This window comes from Enhydra lutris, unplaced genomic scaffold, assembly GCF_002288905.1.
Source record: "Enhydra lutris kenyoni isolate GAN:26980312 unplaced genomic scaffold, ASM228890v2 scaffoldscaffold39, whole genome shotgun sequence".
In the NCBI taxonomy this organism is placed as follows: domain Eukaryota; kingdom Metazoa; phylum Chordata; class Mammalia; order Carnivora; family Mustelidae; genus Enhydra; species Enhydra lutris.
Genome location: NW_019154123.1, coordinates 28,250,138 through 28,274,114, shown reverse-complemented (window position 1 = coordinate 28,274,114; position 23,977 = coordinate 28,250,138). Strand labels below are relative to the sequence as shown.

The window sequence follows — 23,977 nt, the reverse complement described above, 5'->3', positions numbered from 1 at the left end:
TAGGTTAATTTATAGTCACATTATCAAGAATAATGTTTGCTACTAGTAGTATGTTGAACATTGGTGGTAGTTGCTCTATAAATGTTGGTCACGTCATGAAATCATTAGGTGAGTTAGCTTTTTAGGAAAGTAGGATTCTATAACTTCTATTTGAGCAATTCCAGCATGAAGTCTTTCAGACCAGGAATAATGACTAAGGACCCAACTTTAACAAGTTAAGGAAAAAAGGGATTTTTAAGTTAATGGGAGAAAAGCCAGGAGATATGATTCTGTTGTTCTGTAGAACTTGAGATCACTGCCTAGCTCACAGGAATCCCAGGAACCAGTTTGTGGAACTGTGCCTCTTCCTCTTGTGGAACTATTCCTCATCCCCATGTTTTAGCAACATACCCTGATGGGACTTGCCATCTTCTTCCAAGACCTTGTCTCCCTGGCCACGTGGATGGGCCAAGGGATGGGCATAAGTACTAAATTGGGCTGAGAGAGTATCTTTCCCATTCCTCCAGCCACAGAATACTTAACTGGCCTCACTATGTGCCAAATAATAGAAATATGGCAATGAGCAAAATATACACAGCCCGGTGCTCAGGGAACTTATTTTCAGTGAATACAGATAATAAAAATGAAAAATATTGAAAAAATACTGATTCAAAGACTGTGAAAAAAATAGAAAAGCAGAGAATTCTTTATTTTTTAAAGATTTATTTCTTTAAAAAGAGAGTGGGGGGAAGGAGGAGAGGGAGAGAGAGTCTTTTTTTTTTTTTAAGATTTTATTTATTTATTTGACAGATATCACAAGTAGGCAGAGAGGCAGGCAGAGAGAGGGGGAAGCAGGCTCACCGCTGAGCTGAGAGCCCAATGCAGGGCTCGATCCCAGGACCCTGAGATCATGACCTGAGCCAGAGGCAAAGGCTTAACCCACTGAGCCACCCAGGCACCCCAGGGAGAGAGAGTCTTAAGCAGACTGCTGAACATGGAGCCCAAGATGGGGCTCATCTCAACACCCTGAGATCACGACCTGAGCCAAAACCAAGAGCTGGACCCTTAAGTAACTGTGCCACCCATTTGCCCCATTTGCTAATAAGATACTGGGGAGTTAATATTTAGCCTGAGACCTGAAGGATGCCAAGAAGGTGGCCATACTAAGAGTAGGAGGAAAACTTCCAAACAGAACAACTACAGAGTCTGGGGAACAGCACAGTTTCTGATGTATTAGAGGTATTTAGAGAAGGCATGTGGGTCTGACATGTAGTGAGCAAAGGGAGTGGCATAAAGTGAGGAAAAGCCAGATCATACAAGGCCTTATTAGGCCTTGATAAGGAGCTCAGCTTGTGTTCCAAGTGTAATGAGAAGCCATTATTATGTGGACAGTGAACTGGAGGAGAGCAAGAGTAGAGACGGTTGCAATGATCAAACTAAAACAGGTCACCTGGGCCAGAGAGTGGCAGAGCAACTGAGAAGGAGGGTATAGAGTAGAGATGCATTATGAAGGTAGAAATGGAAAGACTTAAATGTGGGGGAATGAAGGAAAGCACAATCAAGAATGACTTGTTTCCAGCCATGGGAGGTTGCGGTGTCGTTACTGAAGCAGGAAGATGTGATCAGGCAGGTTTGGTGGAGAAGAAATAATTTTGGATGTGTTCATTGTGAAACTTCCAAAGAGTAGGAGTAGTATAGGAAAGTGGACATGTAAGTATGAAACTTGGAGGAGAGGTAGACTGGAATTAGAGATTTGAAAAATCATCACCATCACAGATGGAGTTTAGTCCCCTGAAAAAGAATGAGGTCACCTAGAGAAGGAGAAAGTTAAAGAAGAGAGTCCAAGACCTAGGTCTGGAGATCTGCAACAGAAAGAGGTCCAGTCAAGGAGGTGCAGTCAGTGAGGGAGGAGAAACACCAGAGTGGTGGGCAAGGGGAGTCAAGGGAGCCAAGAGCAAGAATTTCAAAAAGGATCTAGTGGCCAGCTATGTCTAATTTTGTCTTGGGGTCAAGTAAGAAGGACAGTGAAGTGTTTGTTAGACGCACCCAAAACTGTAAGATACCTAGGAATAAACCTAACGAAAGAGGCTAAGAATCTATACTCAGAAAACTATAAAGTACTCATGAAAGAAATTGAGGAAGACACAAAGAAATGGAAGAATGTTCCACGCTCCTGGATTGGAAGAACAAATATTGTGAAAATGTCTATACTACCTAAAGCAATCTACACATTTAATGCAATTCCTATCAAAATACCATCCATTTTTTTCAAAGAAATGGAACAAATAATCCTAAAATTTATATGGAACCAGGAAAGACCTCGAATAGCCAAAAGAATATTGAAAAAGAGGGGCGCCTGGGTGGCTCAGTGGGTTAAAGCCTCTGCCTTCGGCTCAGGTCATGATCCCAGGGTCCTGGGATCGAGCCCCACATCGGGCTCTCTGCTCTGCAGGGAGCCTTTCCTCCTCTCTCTCTGCCTGCCTCTCTGCCTACTTGTGATCTCTGTCTGTCAAATAAATAAATAAATAAAATCTTAAAAAAAAAAAAAAAGAATATTGAAAAAGAAAGCCAAAGTTGGTAGCATCACAATTCCGGACTTCAAGCTCTATTACAAAGCTGTCATCATCAAGACAGCATGGTACTGGCACAAAAACAGACACATAGATCAATGGAACAGAATAGAGAGCCCAGAAATAGACCCTCAACTCTATGGTCAACTAATCTTCGACAAAGCAGGAAAGAATGTCCAATGGAAAAAAGACAGCCTCTTCAATAAATGGTGTTGGGAAAATTGGACAGCCACATGCAGAAAAATGAAATTGGACCATTTCCTTACACCACACACAAAAATAGACTCAAAATGGATGAAGGACTTCAATGTGAGAAAGGAATCCATCAAAATCCTTGAGGAGAACACAGGCAGCAACCTCTTCGACCTCAGCCGCAGCAACTTCTTCCTAGGAACATCGCCAAAGGCAAGGGAAGCAAGGGCAAAAATGAACTATTGGGATTTCATCAAGATCAAAAGCTGGGGCACCTGGGAGGCTCAGTTGGTTGAGCAACTGCCTTCGGCTCAGGTCATGATCCTGGGGTCCTAGGTTCGAGTCCCACATTGGGCTCCCCCAGCTCTCTGGGGAGCCTGCTTCTCCTTCTCCCCCTGCCTGCCACTCTCCCGGCTTGTGCTCTCTCTCTGTCAAATAAATAAATAAATAATCTTTTAAAAAAAAAACTATTAAAAAAAAAAAGATCAAAAGCTTTTGCACAGCAAAGGAAACAGTTAACAAAACCAAAAGACAGCTTACAGAATGGGAGAAGATATTTGCAAACGACATATCAGATAAAGGGCTAGTGTCCAAAATCTATAAAGAACTTAGCAAACTCAACACCCAAAGAACAAATAATCCAATCAAGAAATGGACGGGGCACCTGGGTGGCTCAGTGGGTTAAAGCCTCTGCCTTCGGCTCGGGTCATGGTCTCGGGGTTCTGGGATCGAGCCCCGCATGGGGCTCTCTGCTCAGCGGGGAGCCTGCTTCCCTTCCTCTCTCTCTGCCTGCCTCTCTGCCTGCTTGTGATCTCTATCTGTCAAATAAATAAATAAAATCTTCAAAAAAAAAAAAAAAGAAATGGGCAGAAGACATGAACAGACATTTCTGCAAAGAAGACATCCAGAAGGCCAACAGACACATGAAAAAGTGCTCCACATCACTCAGCATCAGGGAAATACAAATCAAAACCACAATGAGATATCACCTCACACCAGTCAGAATGGCTAAAATTAACAAGTCAGGAAATGACAGATGCTGGCGAGAATGCAGAGAAAGGGGAACCCTCCTACACTGTTGGTGGGAATGCAAGCTGGTGCAACCACTCTGGAAAACAGCATGGAGGTTCCTCAAAATGTTGAAAATAGAACTACCCTATGACCCAGCAATTGCACTACTGGATATTTACCCTAAAGATACAAACGTAGTGATCCGAAGGGGCACGTGCACCCGAATGTTTATAGCAGCAATGTCCACAATAGCCAAACTATGGAAAGAACCTAGACGTCCATCAACAGATGAATGGATAAAGAAGACGTGGTATATATACACAATGGAATACTATGCAGCCATCAAAAGATATGAAATCTTGCCATTTGTGACGACGTGGATGGAACTAGAGGGTATCATGCTTAGCAAAATAAGTCAATCGGAGAAAGACAACTATCATATGATCTCCCTGATATGAGGAAGTGGAGATGCATCATGGGGGGGTTAAGGGAGTAGGAGAAGAATAAATGAAACAAGATGGGATTGGGAGGGAGACAAACCATAAGTGACTCTTAATCTCACAAAACAAACTGAGGGTTGCTGGGGGGAGGGGGTTTGGGAGAGGGGGGTGGGGTTATGGACATTGGGGAGGGTGTGTGCTATGGTGAGTGCTGTGAAGTGTGTAAACCTGGCGATTCACAGACCTGTACCCCTGGGGATAAAAATACATTATATGTTTATAAAAAAAAAATTAAATTAAAAAAAAAAGAAAGTGGAAAACCAAACCATAGATAGGAGAAAACATTCAAAAAACATATATCTGATGAAAGTCTCATGTCTGAAATTATAAAGAACTCCCACAAACCAGGAAGAAAAGGACAAAGAACCAATCAAAACAGGGCAAATGATTTGAGCAGGCACTTCTCAAAAAAGGTTCTCCAAATAGCCAGGTAAAGTGCTTACTCATTAAGAAAATGAAAACAGGGGCGCCCGGGTAGCTCAGTGGGTTAAAGCCTCTGCCTTTGGCTCAGGTCATGATCCCAGGGTCCTGGATCGAGCCCCACATCGGGCTTTCTGCTCAGCAGGGAGCCTGCATCCTTCTCTCTCTCTCTCTCTGCCTACCTCTCTGTCTACTTGTGATCTCTGTCAAATAAATAAATAAAATCTTTAAAAAAAAACAAAAGAAAGAAAGAAATAAAAACCACAATGAGATACTACTAAACCACTGGATTACCAAAAATTAAAAATGTTAGTGGGAATGGAAAGCAACTAGAACTCTCATACACTGCTCCTGGGAGTGGAAATTGGTAGGACCACTTTGGGTTACTGACAAAATCACTTACTGGAATTAAATATCCACCTACCCTATGACTCAGCAATCCCACTCCTAGGTATATTCCCTAGAAAAATTAGTGCGTATATTTTCCAAAAGACATGTATGAGAACATTTGCAGGGGCATTATGTATAATAGGCAAAAAATGAAAATAATCTAAATGTCCATCAACAGTAGAATAAATTGTAATATAGTCATATAATGAAATAATAAACCAGAATGAATTGTACGATAGATGAATTTTACAGATATAATCTTGAGTGAAGAAAGCTACAAAATTTTATATACTATATGATTCCATTTATATGAAATTCAAAGATAGCCAAAAGCTAGTTAATGATAAAAGCCAAAATAGATACACTTGGGAATAGGGATAATGACGAGGGAAACTTCTGGGGATTTGGAGATGTCCTGTATCTTGATCTACGATGATGGTTACCTTGGGTGCACATATACAAATTCATTAGTTTTTTTTTTTAACTTTTTTAAAAAAGATTTTATTTATTTATTTGACAGAGATCACAAGTAGGCAGAGAGGCAGGCGGAGGCCCCCCTTTTTTTTTTATTTGAGACAGAGCACACTTGAGAGAGAGAGAGCACAGCAGAAGGAGCAGTAGGAAGAAGGAGAAGCAGACTCCAAAAGAACAAGGAACCCAATGCCAGGCTCGATCCCAGGACCCTGAGATCATGACCTGAGGCGGAGGCAGATGATTAACTGACTGAGCCACCCAAGCGCCCCATCACTAGGTTTTATAGTTAAGATTTGTGTGGCTCAGTTGGTGGAGCATGTGACTCTTGATATCAGGGTTGTAAGCTTGAACACCCTCATTGGGTGTAGAGATTACTTAAAAATAAAAAAGATCTTTAAAAAATAATTAAGGGGCGCCTGGGTGGCTCAGTGGGTTAAAGCCTCTGCCTTCGGCTCAGGTCGTGATCCCAGGCTCCTGGGATCGAGCCCCGCATCGGGCTCTCTGCGCGGCAGGGAGCCTGCTTCCCCCTCTCTCTCTGCCTTTCTGCCTACTTGTGATCTCTGTCTGTCAAATAAATAAATAAATAATCTTTAAAATTTTAAAAATAAAATAAAATAATAATAATTAAGATTTATGTATTTTACTGAATGTATATAATACCTACATTCATTCATTCATTCATTTATTTAATTTTTTAAAAAGATTTTTATTTATTAATCTGACAGAGACAAGCGAAAGAGGAAACACAAGCAGGGGGAGTGGGAAAGGGAAAAGCAGGCTTCCCGCTGGGCAGGGAGCCGACAAGTTGCTCGATCCCAGGACCCTGGGATCATGACTGGAGCTGAAGGCAGATGCTTAACGACTGAGCCACCCAGGCGCTCCATAATACCTACATGTAGAAAAAATACTAATAAAGTGCAGTGAGAATCTAGAGTAAGTAGTGCTTAACTCTGAGTGAAGAAATCAGGGAAGACTTCCCCAGGGATGATTGAACTGGATCTTAAATAAGAACTTGTTAGAAGCGGGTCAGAGATCTCCCATACAGAGGACACCACAAAATGCTCAGCACTCTGGTGTGACTGGCACAAGATGACGGTGGCCTGGGCCTTGAACAAAAAAGTTAGAAGGCTAGCAGAGGAAACCAGGCCATACATCCAGTCAGCTAAGAGCAAGGTACGGAGGGCGATAAGGAAAAAATGGTGGCTGGTCTGCTCAGGGCTGGTTTTCCAGAGAGCCCCAATTCTGCAATGCGCAGAACAGATAAGGGCCGCTTGTGTGTGAAAAAGTGTTGCTGCTTCAGGAAAGAAGGGCAGATAAGGTATTTCTCACGGGTGCTTGTCTGACTCACTGAGACATTTTAGCTCACGAGGCCATGTCTCCTGGTTCCTTCCTTAGGGTCACATGAAAATGAGCAGAGGTTGGGTCATCAGGAGAGGGCTCTCCAAGAAGAGAAAAACTCCCTCAGTGGAGGCCTGTGGGCAGTGGTGTGGGGGCACACACAGCCTCACACGCTCACTCCCCCAGCTGCCCTCTACATATACCCCGAGGCTCCCTGCCGTCTTGGAGAGTTCCTGAAACTGGCCCTGCGGGAGTCCCGGTGGGGCTGCAGGAGCACAGGCCTACTCTGAAGACTGGGCCCTTCTCCAGCTTCCTCCTCCCCCATCCTCAGTCCTGCCCTTGGATGCAGGTAAGCAGAGACCAGAGGCCCAGTGAGCAGAGGGCCAAGGGCACAGCAGGGCCTAACAGCTGAGAGTGCCGACTTGCAACTCACATGAGGCCAGTCTCTGCCTCCAACCAGTTGCGTGGCTTCAGGCAAATTCTGTACCTTCGCTTTGCCTCTGTCGGTCACCTTTGGGCTTCTTCACTTGCTTAGAATACTTTCCCTCCCCAGCTTTGCCTGTGTAATTTATGCTTTGTTGTCAGTAAAGTTTGAGCTTGGTCAGCAAGTCTTCCGCCGGACAAGATCAGGGGATCCTTGGTGTGCTTCCGTGACCCCCTTCAGTGGGACACCACTGCTCAGCGCTTGGGTGCCTTGTCAGTGGCCCCATTAGGCTTTCAGCTCCTCAAGAAAAGACACTGTCTCTGATTCACCAATGTTGTCTCCAGCTCCTGGCATGGGGACTGGCAGAAAGCCGTCACTTACACTTAATTGATATTGACTGACGAAGGGAAGAAAGAAAAGGCTGTCTAGGTGATGGGTGAGGTATAGAGGGACACACAAAGAATTTGCAGTCTCTTCCTCCACATGACTTAGCTGATCACTCCTATTGTTGCCTAGTCATCTGGCCGAGGACTTGGGCACCCAGCCAGGATCTCAGGTCAGAACAGGGCCTCCCCTGAAGCCCAATCTTAAGGTTTTACCTTACTAACCTACTTATCACTTCAGAGATCAAATTAGCCAACCTCTAGGCTAATCTCCTGGCTACATTTGTGGAAGCGTTTCTCAGAATGTTGTGATTTCTTGCGGAACAAAGGCAGGAGAGGAAGTGAAATGCAAACCAGTTTGAATCAGTGGGAGCAGCACGTGGCAAAGTGCTTTAGCAGGAGATCAGGGAAGAGTCAGGATTCTCTGAGTTCCACTCATCCCAAAGGCCATGCTCAACAACTTCTTCCCCTCTTCCTCCTCCTCTTTCTTCTTCTTTTAAAGATTTTATTTATTCATGACAGAGAGGCACAGTGAGAGAGGGAACACAAGCGGGAAGCTCCCCACTGAGCAGGGAGCCCCATATGGGGCTTGATCCCAGGACCCTGGGATCATGACATGAGCCGAAGACAGGCGCTTAACCAACTGAGCCACCCAGGCACCCCCATGCTCAACTTCTTAATTTTCCCTCTGTGTGATTATATTTTTTAGTTTCCCTTATAAAACTCTTTCCTGATGGAAAAATTTCCATAGAAGAGATTGTTGGGGTGGGGGGGGATTTGTTTTGATTATCTACTTCTAGATAGGCCTTGCTCAGAGGTGGGATGATGTGAAGGTGGCCAAAGGCACTCCTGAACAAAACTCCCCCAGCCTGTCTACAGCCCTTCTTTGTTTTGTTTTGTTTTGTTTAAAGATTTTATTTATTTACTTGACAGAGATCACAAGTAGGCAGAGAGGCAGGCAGAGAGAGAGAGGAGAAAGCAGGCTCCCCGCGGAGCAGAGAGCCTGATGTGGGGCTCGATCCCAGGACCCTGGGATCATGACCCGAGCCGAAGGCTGAGTACAGCCCTTCTTTGAAAGCCCAACTGCGCACAGGTCCTTACTTGGGCCCCTGAGAAAATATCAGTCATTTGGGACTGATAAAAAGGTTAAAGTCGTTTACTTGCTAACATTCTTGATTGGTTGATTTGCTCCAACACAGAGACACATCGAGAGCCCTGCACTCGATGATGGGACAGTCAGGGAAGGGAGGCTGCCCAGACATGCACTTATATCGCAAAGGTTAGTGGGCAGACTGTGGGGAGGATTGTTTTCCTACAGGTGCTCTGTCTCATGACAGCAGGACCTATTCATCCCCCTGAAGGCCAGAGAACCAGGACCAAGCAGCTAATAGTTCAGGAAAAGAGGCCTCCTGTAGTGGGCCAGCTGGGAGAGGACTCTGGGGAGAAACACAGCATCCCTCCTGATTCCTGGTCCCCACTATTCCCTCTAGCCTCCTTGTATCCCTGGGGTAAGGGTCACTATTAATTCATTTCCTTCCCCTACTCCCCCAGTGCATGCCCCCCTGTCCTGGAGGCCTGAACTTACTTTCATCGGGGGCAAGTTCTTTTATTCACTGTGAGAAAAATGGCTTAGAGAGCAAATAACCTATGGAGAGGGCACCCAGTGAAGGACCTCTCCAAAGTAAAATATTAGCAACTGCAGCAGGAAGTTCTCCGTTGGGAGGAGTTGCAGGAGGTGAGCGTGGAGGAAGCAAAGATCACCAAAGGCTGTGGAGGATGGGGATGGGGCAGGGTGTGGGAGCGCGCCACCACCCCAAAGGCCCGCTCAATGCTGTGTCTGGCACCAGTCTCTTTACAAGACAAATGGACAACGCTAGACTAATCAAATTTTGGTTTCTAAAAATTGAGTTCTTGGGGCGCCTGGGTGGCTCAGTGGGTTAAAGCCTCTGCCTTTGGCTCTGGTCATGGTCTTGGGGTCCTGGGATCGAGCCCCGCGTTGGGCTCTCTGCTGGGCGGGGAGCCCGCTCCCCCCACCCTGCCTGCCTCTCTGCCTGCTTGTGATCTCTGTCTGTCAAATAAATAAATAAAATATTTTTTTAAAATCGAGTTCTTAAGTTGTAAAACTGTTTTTAAAGAGGTATGATAAAAATAAAAATGAAGGATAGTCATTTTCAGAAAGAATCCAGGAAAATAGTAGGATTGATAGGCACATGTAGGGGCTTCAGTAATATTAGCGGTAATGACCTATTTTGTAAGCTGGTTGCATTTACATGGGAGTTAATTTTCCCATACAGCTTCTAAGTACAAATATATACACTGTGTTTAATTCTTTAAACTCTGAAATATTGTATTACACATGTATGTGTAAAAGAGAGATGGGGGGTCTGGTTCACACATATTTTCTGATTATGGATGAAGTAATGTGTTGGGAGGGGAGTGTCAAGAGTCTTAGGTCAGACAGACTTACCTGACTTGAAGCAGCGACAGTCAACTTCTCAGGGATGTCAAGGCACTGATTTTCTTCAGATCCGTATTGACACAAGTCTACCCAAATATCACCAGTCCTACTGTAATTCACATTTAGAAAAACGACAAGAAAACAAATAAATAGATAAATAAATATATATTTTTTAATTTATTTGACAGAGAGAGAGAGAGATCACAAGTAGGCAGAGGCAGGCGGGGCGGAGGGGTGGGGAGTGGGGGAAGCAGGCTCCCTGCTGAGCAGAGAGCCTGATGTGGTGGGGCTCGGTTCCAGGACCCTGCGATCATGACCTGAGCTAAGGGCAGAGGCTTTAACCCACTGAGCCACCCAGGTGCCCCAATAATTTTTTTTAAAAAGAAAAAAAGAAAAAGAAAAGTAAAACGACAAGAAGTTCACATATCAGTAAAAATGTAAAAAGGAGAAATGGCTATAGATAAATGTGCGGCAGAGCCATTTTACAACTCACCTAAAGGAGACATTTCATTTTTCAACCCATTTCATCGATATGTAATTGAAACACAACTGACCAATTCTCAGAGCCCAGCTTGGTGAGCTTTGTCACACAGTAGTGTATTCACTACCAGAATCTAGATACAGAACACATTTCCATCACCTCCGCAAGTTTCCTAATGTCCTTATATGAATCCCCTCTCCCATTCCCTGCCCCTGGCAGCCACTGATCTGCTTCCTGTCACTAGTCTTGCCTTTTCTAGAACTTTACACAAACAGAATGTACAGTGAGTAGTCTGTATGATTGTTTCTGTAGTGGTTTTTCTCTGGCTTCCGTAGCTTACTTAGCATAGGCTTTTCAGATTCATGCATGTGGTTTCGTCTACCAGTAGCTCAGTCTGTTTGCGCGCCCCCTGGAGGTACTCATTCGCATGAATAGGCCACAATTTATCTATTCACTTATTGATGAACGTTTGAGTTATTTCTTATTTTTTTAATTCATTTTTCTGTCATGGTAAAATGTGTACATCATTAAATTTGTTATTTTAACCATTTTAAAGTGTCCAATGTAGTAGCATTAAACGCACTCAAAATGCTGTGTAACCATCACCACTATCTATTCCCAAAATTCTTTCATCACCCCAAACAGAAACTCTGTAACCATTAAACAGTAACTCCCCATATCCCTATCCATGGACCCTGGCGGCTACTAAGCTACTTTCTGTATCTGTGAAGGCACCTACTCTGGATATTTCACAGAAGTGAAATCACACAGTATTTGTCCTTCAGTGTCTGGCTTAATTTATTCAGCATCATGCTCTCAGGGTTCATGCATGTCGTGGCGTGTTTCACAACTTCTTTCCTTTTTATGGATTAATAATATTCCATTGTGTGTATATGCCATATTTTGTTTATCCGTTTATCTTCTGGTGGACACTTAGGTCGTTTCCATATTTCTTATTTGTAGTTATTACGAATAAAGCTGCTATGGGTATTCAAGTCCTAATCTTTGTGTGGACGTGTGCTTTCATTTCTTTTGGATAAATATTTAGAAGTGGAAATACCTGATCATTTGGTAAGTAAATGTTTAACTTCATAAGAAACTGCTAAGCTAATTTACAAAGATGGCTTGTACCATTTGTATTCTCACTAGCTACCTGTGAGCGTTTGGGTTATGGCACATCTTCACCAACGCTCGGTAGAGGCCAACTTTTGAATTGAAACAATTCTGGTGGATGTGTAGTAGGATCTTATTTTAGTTTTAATCTGCGGTTCCTTATGTTAATGATGTTGAGCATCTTATCAATTTTTTTAATTTTTTTTTAAGATTTTATTTATTTATTTGTCAGAGAGAGAGAGGGAGAGAGAGCAAGCACAGGCAGACAGAATGGCAGGCAGAGGGAGAAGCAGGCTCCCTGATGAGCAAGGAGCCCGATGTGGGACTCGATCCCAGGACGCTGGGATCATGACCTGAGCCGAAGGCAGCTGCTTAACCAACTGAGCCACCCAGGCGTCCCATCTTATCAATTTTTTTTAAAGATTTTATTTATTTCACACACAGAGAGAAATTACAAGTAGGCAGGGAGGCAGGCAGAGAGAGAGGAGAAAGGAGGCTCCCTGCTGAGCAGAGAGCCTGATTCAGGACTTGTCCCCAGGACCCTGGGATCATGACCTGAGCCGAAGGCAGAGGTTTTAACCCACTGAGCGAGCCACCCAGATACTGATCTTTTCATATTCTTAGCTATCATTCATATATCTTTTGTGAGATGCAATGAGGTATCTGTTTAAATCTTTTTCCCCATTTTTAAAATCAAGCTGTTTGTCTAAAAGAGTTTTAAGAGTTCTTCACATAGTCCAGTTACAAGTCTGTTATCAGATGTGTATGCATTCACATTCATATACCTATTTGCAAAATTTATGTTGTGAGTATTTTCTCAGTCTGTGGTTTCCTTCATGGTGTTCTTTTGTTTTGTTTTGTTTGTTTTTGAGAGGGAGAGACAGAGAGAGAATCTTAAGCAGGCTCCATGCCCCGCTTGGAGCCAGATGTCGGGCTTGATCCTGCAACCCTGAGATCATGACCTGAGCCAAAATCAAGAGTTGGACGCTTAACTGACTGAGCCATGGTGTCTTTTGAAGAGCAAATTAATTTTGAAATAGTTTATCTTTTTATGGGTTGTGCCTTTTGTCTTTTATCTAATAAATCACCTAACTCAAGATCCCAGGAGCACCTGGTTAGCTCAGTCTGTGGAACATCTGACTCTTGATCTCAGGGTTGTGGGCTTGAGCCCCATGTTAGATGTAGGGATTACTTAAAAATAAAATCTTAAAAAAATTAAAAGATCTCAATGCTTTTTCCTTTGCTTTCTTCTAGAAATTTAGTAAGTTTAGACCTATGGTTCATTTCTAACTAATTATTGAATATGGTTTGCAGTAATAGTCATGGTATGTATTTTTTTGTTTTGCATATAGATTGTTCTGGCACTGTTTGAGACTATCCTTTTCTCATTGAAATAATATTTTTTTCAAAAATCATTTGCTCATATGTGTATGTCTATTTCTGAATTCTCTAGGCTGTTCTAGTGGTCTGTATGTTTTTATATGCTAGCACTTTACTTTTTATAACTTTACTGTAATTTTATAATTTTCTTGAAATCACATGGTGTAAATCTTCCAACTTTGTTCTTTTTCCAAAGTATTTTGGCTAATCTAGGACTTTTGTATTTCCATATAAATTTAGATCCAGTTTGTTAATTTCTACAACAAAACACTGCTAGGATTTTGACTGAGATTGTATTGAACCCACACAACAATTTAGAGAGAACTGACATGTTAATGATAGTAAATCTTTTGATCCATGAATGTGGTATATCTCTCCATTTATTTAGGTCTTTAATTCTTCTCAACAATATTTTGTTATTTTTACTGTACAAGTTTTGCACATATTTTGTTAAATTTACCCATAAATTTTTTAAAAAGATTTTATTTATTTATGACAGAGAGAGATAGCAAGAGAGGGAATACAACCATGCGGGAGCTGGAGAGGGAGGAGCAGGCTCCCCACTGAGCAGGGAACCCGATGAGGGGCTTGATCCCAGGACCCTGGGATCATGACCTGAGCCGAAGGCAGATGCTTCACAATTGAGCCACCCAGGTGCCCCTATCCATGAGTATTTTCTATTCTTATGCTATTCATTGTTTTCTAATTTTTATTTTTTAAAGATTTAATTCATTTATTTGAGAGCAAGAGAAAGAGAGCACAAGAGGGGTGGGGGCAGAGGGAGAAGCAGACTCCCCACTGAGCGGGGAGCTGAATGCTGGGCCCAATCCCAGGACTCCAGGATCATGACCAAAGCCAAAGGCAGATGCTTAACCAACTAGCACCCCGGTGGCCCTAAATATTGTGTTTTTTTTTTTAATTTTGCAATTTATCATTGCTTATAAAATAGAAATACAATAGAATCTTTGTATATAGATATTTTATTCTGTAACTTGCTAAACTCACTTACTACTTCTAGTAACTTTTTGATATATTCCTTTGGATTTTCTACATACATAATCATGTTACCTTACTTCTTTCTTTCCTCTCTGTATGGCTTTTGTTTCTTTCTTTTTTCTTTCTTTTTTCTTATTTTTTTTTAAAGGCTTTATTTATTTGAGAGGGAGAGAGATCACAAGTAGGTAGAGAGTCAGGCGGAGAGGGGGAAGCAGGCTCCCTGCGGAGCAGAGAGCCCGATGTGGAACTCAATCCCAGGACCCTGAGATCATGACCTGAGCTGAAGGCAGAGGCTTTAACCCACTGAGCCACCCAGGTGCCCCCCAAAATGACACCTTTTAAAGAGAGAGGATGACACCTTTAAACATTTTTTCCTGTCCCAGATAGAAATAATCACTGGCTGTATAGAGGTACAAGCAAAATATGATGGGATGAATGGGGGTTGGCAGAAAATAGGGCAATTGAATTCTATCCATTAGAGACTGTTTATAAAAGGCAAAATTTTTAAGCAAGTTCTTTGGCTTTTCTTGATCTGACCCAGGGAGGTGACAGTATCTGTGGTCTGTTCCCCCTACCCTACCCTTGCTATCCATGTTCCCCTTCCTGATGCTTCCAGCAACAGAGCTACCATGATTCTCCATCCATTGGTTCCAGGATGCTGTCCTCTCCTGATGCGATGGCATGCTCACGGACCTGCTCCCGCATCCTGGGGCTGAGCCTCGGGACTACTGCCCTGTTTGCTGCTGGAGCCAACTTGGTGCTCCTCTTCCCTAACTGGGATGTGACCTACTTGTTGAGGGGCCTTATTGGCAGGCATGCCATGCTGGGCTCTGGGCTCTGGGGAGGAGGACTCATGGTAAGTGTTTGGAGTTTCTTGGGTGTGAACTCCCCAAATACCCCTCAGGGTGGAGCAGGGAGGTGGCAGGACAGCAGTGTTTTGTTTTGTTTGCAAGAATGCTTGGTCTTGAGGGTGCCTGCCTGACTCAGTGGGTAGAGCATGTGACTCTTGATCTCAGGGTTGTGAGTTTGAACCCCACATTGGGCATAGAGATTACTTAAAGATAAAATCTTTTTTAAAAAGATTTTATTTATTTATTTGACAGAGAGAGAGAGAGCACAAGTAAGCAGAGCAGCAGGCAGAGGGAGAGGGAGAAGCAGATTCCCCACTGAACAGGGAGCCTGATGTGGGACTCAATCCCAGGACCCTGGAATCATGACCTGAGCCCAAGGCAGCTGCTTAACCAACTGAGCCTCCCAGGTGCCCCTTAAAGATAAAATCTTAAAAAAAAAAAAAATGCTTGATCTAGCAAGCTTGTCTTGGGTCTATAGCAATTCCAAGGAATAGGAGACTCTAGGAAGACTTGTTGCTGAACTTTGGCTTGGGACTAGACGGCTGGGTATAAATATTGCCATCCAGAGAGTCAGATCAGGCTAGTAATCCAACTGGGTCCTGACAGTCAAAGCCAAACCCCCTGGGAAAGATAGGATTATCAAAACCATGTGAGGTGCCCAAATGATCTATTTCAATAGTAATCAACCCAATCTCTTCTTACCATTCTTCTCTCCTCTCCTAGGTACTCACTGCAGCTACCCTCATCTCCTTCATGGGCTGGAGATATGGCTGCTTCAGTAAGAGTGGGCCCTGCCGAAGTGTAAGCACCAGGTTCTACTCTTCTAATACCTAGAATGTTCCCACACTCCATTACTCTACAGGCAGAGTGGTAAAGAGGCAACTTCAGTTTTGGGGCTTGAAGTCAGGTCCTGACTGTACTCCTTAGTAAACCTAAGCCATTGGGCAAGTTCCTTAATCTTTCTGAGCCTCGGATCTTCATCTATAAAATGGGCATGAACAGTCTCAAGTTAAGGGAGTGTTTATTGAGCCAAACATGTCTATTAGCTATGATTTTTAGCCTATTGAACAAAATGGACATGAATTAAGTGTTCTATAGTCATGTGTCACTGATAAAAAATTTCCTGGGGCACCTGGCTGGCTCAGTGGGTAGAGCATGCACTCAATCTCTGGGTCGTGAGTTCAAGCCCCATGTTGGGTGTGGAGTCTACTAGAAAGAAAGAAAGAGAGGGAGAGAGAGAAGAAAGAAAAAAAGGAGAAAGATAGAAAAGAAAGGAAGGAAGGAAGGAAGGAAGGAAGGAAGGAAGGAAGGAAGGAAGGAAATTTCCTGGTTATTTTGTTTAATTTTTCTTAGAATTAGAAGGTTTCCAGAAATCATTTAATGACTAGATTCTAGCCTAAGCCCTCCATTTTACAGAAAATTAAACTTGGGCCCAGAATAAATTTGCACTTATCAGTTACAGCAACATTTATATATACTTGAAAAATTTCGGTACATGTAAGTATAAGATATGTTACTTATTCAGTCTCAGACATATGAATTTGTGGCCTCCTTACAGTAACTCTACCGCCTACTTTGGTATCTGCATCCCACATATTGGGAACCCCACTGATTCAGAATTATATATTAAAGAATTAAATATAAATACCCATGCACTTCATTCAGTATCTTCTCTCAGTCTCCTCTGGTTTTCCCCTCGGTGAGTGAGTGGTTCTCAGACTTGTGTGTGTATCAGAATCCCTGTAGGGTTTGTTAAAACAGATTGTTCGCCCCACGCCCCAGATTTATTTATTTTCCTTCCTTCCTTCTTTCCTCCCTTCCTCCCTCCCTTCCTTCCCTCTCTCTCTCTCTTTCTTTCTTTTTAAAGCTATATTGTCTGAGGAAAGGAGAAGGTTGGAGAGACAGGAGAGTTGACTATATTTATTTATTTATTTATTTATTTATTTTTAAAGGTGGGGAAGTAGCAGAGAGACAGGGAGAGAGAGACTCCCAAGCAGGCTCCACACCCAGTGCAGAGCCTCATGCAGGGCTGGATCTTACAGCCCTGAGATGATGACCTGAGCTGAAAGTGAGAGTTGGATGCTTAACTGATTGAGCCACCCAGGTGCTCCAGCCCCAACTTTTCTGGTTCAGAAGGTGGGGTGAAGTGGGAAGTTGTGCATTTCTAGCAAGTTTTCAGGTGATGTGATGCTGCCGGGGCCAGGACCCCATCTTGAGCATTTCGTTGGCCCTCCCAAGCTCTAAACCAGCTTGACATTGTGGGAAGAGGCCTCCATGATTCTATATAAAAACTGTGCATATGTTTTATTTAAATTTTTAAAATACGCATTCTTTTGAAGGGAGAAAACAACCTAGTAGTCTGAGAAAGAAGCCAATTTAAAACCAAGCTGGACTCCTGCCTAGGAAGTGAACTCATTGTTATCTTCAGGGAGGGAAGTGCACAGACTAAGTGCAGTGAGAGAACAGGGGTCTGTTCCAAGCTGACTGAAGTTCCTCTCTGTCCCTGTCCCCCTCCCTCCCTTCTTTCCTACCTCCTTCCCTCTTTCTTCCCTTGTTTCCTTCATGCTTGATGTAAGAAAGAGTGGAATTGGCATTAGTTGCTGGGAACTGTTAAGAATACAGCTTTCCCGGGGCGCCTGGGTGGCTCAGTGGGTTAAGCCGCTGCCTTCGGCTCGGGTCATGATCTCAGAGTCCCGGGATCGAGCCCTGCATCGGGCTCTCTGCTCAGCAGGGAGCCTGCTTCCTCCTCTCTCTGCCTGCCTCTCTGCCTGCTTGTGATCTCTCTGTCAAATAAATAAATAAAATCTTTAAAAAAAAAAAAAAAAAAAAGAATACAGCTTTCCCTTAAAAGAGTCAGAAATAGGCATGCAGGGCACCTGGGTAGCTCAGTCAGTTAAGTGTCTGCCTTCTGCTCAGGTCATGATCCCAGGCTCCTGGGATCGACTCCCGAATCCTGCTTCTTGCTCAGCGGGGAGCCTACTTCTCCCTCTCCCTGTGCCTGGTGCTCTCTCTGCTTGTGCTCTCTCAAATAAATAAAATCTTAAAAAAAAATTTTTTTTAAATAGTAAAAAAGAAATGGGCATGCAATGACCATCTAACCCTTCTACCCAGAGGCTATGTAAAACTTTTTTTTAAAGTTTATTTATTTGAGAGAGAGAGAGAAAGAGAGCATGCACTCGAGCATGCGTTGGTGGGGGTGAGGGTGGAGGGAAAGGGAGAATATTAAGCAGACTCCATGCCCAGTGTGGAGCCTGACATGGGGCTCCATCTCACGACACTGAGACCATGACCTGAGCTGAAATCAAGAGTCAGTAACCAACTGAGCCACCCAGTGGCCCCTGAGTGTAAAACTTTTTGAAGCCAACCTGTTGAGAAGCTCTGGAGGGAGCTTCCCTGGGTCAGGGAGACTCAGGTCCAAGTGCCACTGCTTCCCGCCTTCTCAGTGCTTTCTTTCCCACCACTTCCTGGCTCTGCCCACCGGCCCCTCATCAGCCGCCCTGCCTTGGGTGTCCTTTAAAGAAGCTGCCAGGGGCATTATCCCCACATGATATGACAGGGAAAGCCTGAGTGCTGGAGAAGTTAGGCTTGTCCAGATCACCCCATCACCTGGTCATGACCCCATCTCACCTCATGGCTTCTTCCCTCCATCTACAGATGTTCATTGCTCTGCTGTCCGGTAGCCTGGCTATTCTTGGAGCCTTGATTTGCTTTATCACTTCTGGAGTAGCCCTGAAAGATGGTCCATTTTGCATGTTTGATGCCTCATCCTTCAATCAGACACAAGATTGGAAATATGGTTACCCATTCCAAGACTTGCATAACAGGTAAATGGACGGAGACTTGAGTTTTCAATCTTTTCAGAGAGACACACAGACGGACTACAAACTCCTCGTGGCCACACGTTCTAGCATCTCCCATCTCTGATGCTCAGCATTTTGCCAACACAGCAAATGTCACCCTCAGAAATCTAGGCCTAGGACCGTGGCTGGGGGGAAAAGGGGCCAGGTTTCTATTGAGTTGCTTACTTGGCTTTTCTTACTTATTCCTCAACCCCTGGTCTCCTTTTTTTTTGGATAGGAATTATTTGTATGACGACTCCCTCTGGAACTCTGTGTGCCTGGAGCCTTCTAAAGCTGTCATTTGGCACGTGTCCTTCTTCTCCATGCTTCTATGCATCAGCCTCCTCCAGATTCTCTTGGTGGTCATTCATTTTTTCAACAGCTTCCTGGGTCTTTTCTGCAGCCTCTGTGACAAGTGATAGGTAATGTCCTTTCACGCATGAGAGTTTTCCTCAGAACAGACCTTGAATCTCTTCTGCAGAATGGATTATAAACAAACTTTCCTTTTGGGTATTCCTGTAGTGGTAATAATGGCAATGATTCCTTGCATGCATGTTGAGTGATATATGCATTTTTTTTTATTTTTTTAAAGATTTTTATTTATTTATTTGACAGAGAGAGATCACAAGTAGACAGAGAGGCAGGCAGAGAGAGAGAGAGGGAAGCAGGATCCCTGCTGAGCAGAGAGCCCGATGTGGGACTAGATCCCAGGACCCTGAAACCATGACCCGAGCCGAAGGCAGCGGCTTAACCCACTGAGCCACCCAGGCGCCCTGATATATGCATTTTAAATCACATTGTAAACTGCAAGATGATATATCAGTAGAAGGAATAATTAGGTCATTATTAGTGTGCAGGAATTTACAGTTCATCAAATGTTCTCCAGCTGTGGTCTCATTTCAGCCTCTTAACAACTCCATAAAACTGGCCACATGTCACAGATATGGAAGTTGAGGTTCCTAGAGCATAAGGGACTTGCTGCCTAAAAGCACTCACCTGGGTTTGGGTAAAGTCAGCACCTGAGCTCTTATCTTTTAAATTCAAGTTCACCAGTTGTTATGGATGGAATTGTGTGTCCTCAAATCTCATAGGTGGAAGCCCTAAGCCCCAATGTGACTATATTTGTAGATAGAACCTTTAAGAAGGTAATTAAGGTTAAATGAGGTCATAAAGGTAGGACCCTAATCCTTACAAGAAGGGGATGAGATACCAGATCTCTCTTTACACACAAGCACAGTAGAAGAGGCCCTGTGAGGACACAACCAGAAGGTGGCCACCTGCAAGCCAAGGAGAGGGCCCTCAATAGAAGCCAGCCTTATTGGTATCTTCATGTTGGAACTTCAAGTCTGATTTATTAGAAAAATAAATGCATGTGGTCTCAGCCCATTCAATCAGTACTATTTTGTTATGGCAGCCTAAGCTGATTAATTCACCAATATTTTCTTCTCAGTGTTCGGTGCGGTTCAGTAAGTGCTGTACACTGGAGTTTCCACTGTATACTGTTGTGTGCACAGTGGATCTAAAGATGACTGAGGCATAGTCCTTGACCTAGGACCCTGCCTTGTCCTTGAAGAGCTCATGATCAGGGTAGAGGAACAAACACATCTATAAACAATTTAAATATCCTATGGTAAGGGCCATGTTAGAGGTCAACAGGACACAGAGAGAGTTCAAAGGAAGAGCGAAACTCCAAGAAGAGGGTCTGTGAGAGATCAAGGAAGGCACCCCTTGCGTCTGAGCTTGTTCTTGAAACCGCCCAGCGAAGAGGGGAGGAAGGGATTCCCCAGCAGAGGAAACAGCACACTCTGAGGCATGGAGGGGACACATGGGATGGAGAACTGTGGTGCCACAGTGGTTTCTCATATGGGACGTGGAGAACAGAGCACCTCTCTTTGTTGCACTTCAAGATCTTGGTCAGGAGCTAGTGCTGAATGGTGAGTAGAGTCAGGAGTGGGGTGAAGGAGATCTGCCAGGAAATTCTGATGGGCAGGGAACAGGATGAAGCAGGCAGCCTGGGAAGAAATAGGAAGATGGGCACTGGCAAGAGAAGAGGTAGTGGACAGGTCCAGGGAATGAGTTAGGGAACCATGGGCTCTGGAGCCACAGAGGAGACAAAGCCAGGAAGGGAAAGCGTGGGCCCAGTTGCTGTTGTATCCCCTCCATGGTCCCCAGGTCAGGGAGGAGCTGAAGCACCAGATGCCTCCAGAATACAGGAATTCCTCTGTTACCGGGGGGAGGAGGGAAGGGGAAAGGAGAGGAAACCAGGGATGGGGAGGGGAATGCAGAGGGAGTTCTGTGTTCATTCCACTATGGGCTCCATAGTCCTCCACACCTGCCTGTTCACTGCCCTCTGTGGGATTCCAGAGGACACCTGCATCCCCTTCCTTCTGCCTTCATCCCAGGACTACCTCACAGTCAGAATGGGCTTTCACCCTGTTTTTTTTTCTCTTCAAATGAAAGGCACATTGAGGGGTGCCTGGGTGGCTCAGTGGGTTAAAGCCTCTGCCTTCAGCTCAGGTCATGATCCCAGGTTCCTGGGATCGAGCCCCGCATGGGGCTCTCTGCTTGGCCAGGAGCCTGCTTCCCTTCCTCTCTCTCTGCCTGTCTCTCTGCCTACTTGTGATCTCTGTCTGTCAAATAAATAAATAAAATTAAAAAAAAAAAAAAAAAAGAAAGCCACATTGAGGTCTTGGCTTGGCTTCCAACCAGGTTTAGGGCAGAGGGGCTTAAGTTAATCTGTTCATCAGGACACTGTTAACATTTTGTTAAGAAAAAAAGTCGTCTGTCCGTTACCTTGTATATGCCTTCTGGAATATCATCATGGAATGAGGAGGACGTTGCCTTGCTTATTTCCTGCTGGAGAAAAATATGCCCTTGGGGCGCCTGGGTGGCTCAGTTGGTTTAGCAACTGCTTTCGGCTCAGGTTATGATCCTGAAGTCCCAGGATTCAGTCCCAGGATCCAGTCCCAGGATCCAGTCCCAGGATGAGTCCCACTCCCTATGACTGTCCCCCCATCATGCTCTCTCTTGTTCTCTTTCTCTCAAATAAATACAATCTTTAAAAAAAGAAAAGTAAGCCCATCTTGGGAATAGGTTGTCCTTCAGCTTTCTGTTATAGCAGCTGGCACTCTATTTAGCCCATTGCTCCCCAGCCCAATCTGTTCACTTTTTAGGGCAAGGCCTGGGTTTTATTCACTTTTGTATCGCTAGCCCCTAGCATGGATGGAATAATAAAATTTTTATTGAATTAAATTACACATCTGATCTTCTGTGGTTTTAGTTGGACTGTAGTAGATAGAACGAGAGAAATCTAACTGAAGAAACCATGAAAGGGGAGAGAAAATCTGCATATTACGAGTATGATTTCTTAAGGCTGGTGAAACAGCAAGGAGTAAAACGCTATCTTCCCCTAGGAGACATTGGATTTCTGTGCCAGGCTAGTTTGTGGATACATGATCGCAGCCAAAGATGGGGCTGGTGCTGCTGAACCAAGGGGAAGGTAAAGAGGGCATGGTTGAAGCAGCACTGAGCTGATGTGGGTGCACACTTAGCCCCATGGCCCTTGCAAAGACCCCATTCTGCTGGCCAGAGCCAGGAGGAGGGTTCAGCAACCTAGCCAGATCATGAAAGGTTTTATTTGCAGTAAATGCTGGGGAGATGGTCATAAGGAACCATTGAAAGATTTCTTTTTTTTTTTTAAAGATTTTATTTATTTATTTGACAGAGAGAGATCACAAGTAGACGGAGAGGCAGGCAGAGAGAGAGAGAGAGAGGGAAGCAGGCTTCTTGCTGAGCAGAGAGCCCGATGCGGGACTCGATCCCAGGACCCTGAGATCATGACCTGAGCTGAAGGCAGCAGCTTAACCCACTGAGCCACCCAGGCGCCCCCATTGAAAGATTTCAAGCAGAGCAGTCACAAAGGAAAGCCATTCTGGGGACACTGTGAAGGGCAGACTGGGAAGGTGAAGTTCCTATGAGTTTATGGGACTCAGGAAGACCAATCTAGGCTATACCACCAAGAAAACATGTTGTAAGCCAAAACCTGGAATCGTAAAATTGGTGAGTCTTTACTGGAATTTGCACAGGTATATGTTTATAGAAACTACTCCCTTTCCATCTTAGAGGAGGAAGTTTTGCAATTTGTTAACCCAACCAATAGGAAACCTGGATAGATGTTGGGGGAATTTCTTTTCTTTTCTTTTCTTCTTTTTTTTAAGATCCCGTTTTTTTATTTGAGAGAGTCCATGTGTGAGTGAGCAAGATAGGGAGAGAGAGTGCAGGAGAGGGGAGTCGGGGGAAGAGGGAGAAGGAGAAGCAGACTTCCCTGCTGAGCAGGGAGCCTGGTATGGGACTCCATCCCATAACCCTGGAATCATGACTTGAACTGAAGGCACAGGCTTAACTGACTTGGCCACTCAGCCACTCCTTTTCCTAGTCTTTGAAGCTGACAGAGGCCAGGATAATATGGTTTTCTAAAACAGGACCAGAAACTGGTGCTCATAAGTGAGGAATACACGTGAAATCTGCACATTTCTGAATTTTGCTCTGGATCCAAGGGTGTAGGTGAGGCTGGGGGAACTGTGCTTGGCAGTTCTGGACTAGGGCAGGGCACTGCTAATTTTTTAATGTAAAGGGTCGGATAAAAGTTTAGACCTTAAGGGCCATATGGTTTCTGTTGCAGTTGCTGAAGTCTACCAGTAACAGCGCAAAAGTGGCCACACAACAGGCAAGTGAGCATAGCTTTGCTACAAAAGAACTTCGGGGATACTGAAATTTTAATTTCACGTGTAGGTTTCACGTGTCATGAAATAATCTTTTGATTTTTTTCGATCGTTTAAAAATCTGGGTGCCTCAGTTGTTGGGCATCTGCCTTCGGCTCAGGACATGATCCTAGGGTCCTGGGATCAATACCGCGTGGAGCTCCCTGCTCAGCCGGAAGCCTGCTTCTCCCTCTCCTGCTCCCCCTGTTTGTGTTCCCTCTCTCACTATCTCTCTCTGTCAAAGAAATAAAATCTTTTAAAAATATATACATATCCGTTCAAAAGTCATGCCTAAAGAAATGAAGGCAGCACTTGCCCACAGGCTACAGCGCGAAGACCCTTTAGAGTTAGGGCCCTGCCGCTTAATAGCCTCATATGCTTGGACCTCTATGGGCCTGAGATTCCGCGTCAATGTCTT

At 44.2% G+C, this 23,977-nt stretch overlaps 1 protein-coding gene across 1 annotated transcript; it reads left to right on the top strand.

Moving 5' to 3' along the window:
• Positions 1-14,764: 14,764 nt before the first annotated feature.
• LOC111155182 (transmembrane 4 L six family member 19) lies at positions 14,765-19,218 on the top strand. The gene is made up of 3 exons (XM_022515277.1): positions 14,765-14,965; positions 18,615-18,784; positions 19,038-19,218. Exons 1-3 carry the CDS (start codon positions 14,765-14,767, stop codon positions 19,216-19,218), a joined length of 552 nt encoding a protein of 183 aa, XP_022370985.1.
• Positions 19,219-23,977: the final 4,759 nt, after the last annotated feature.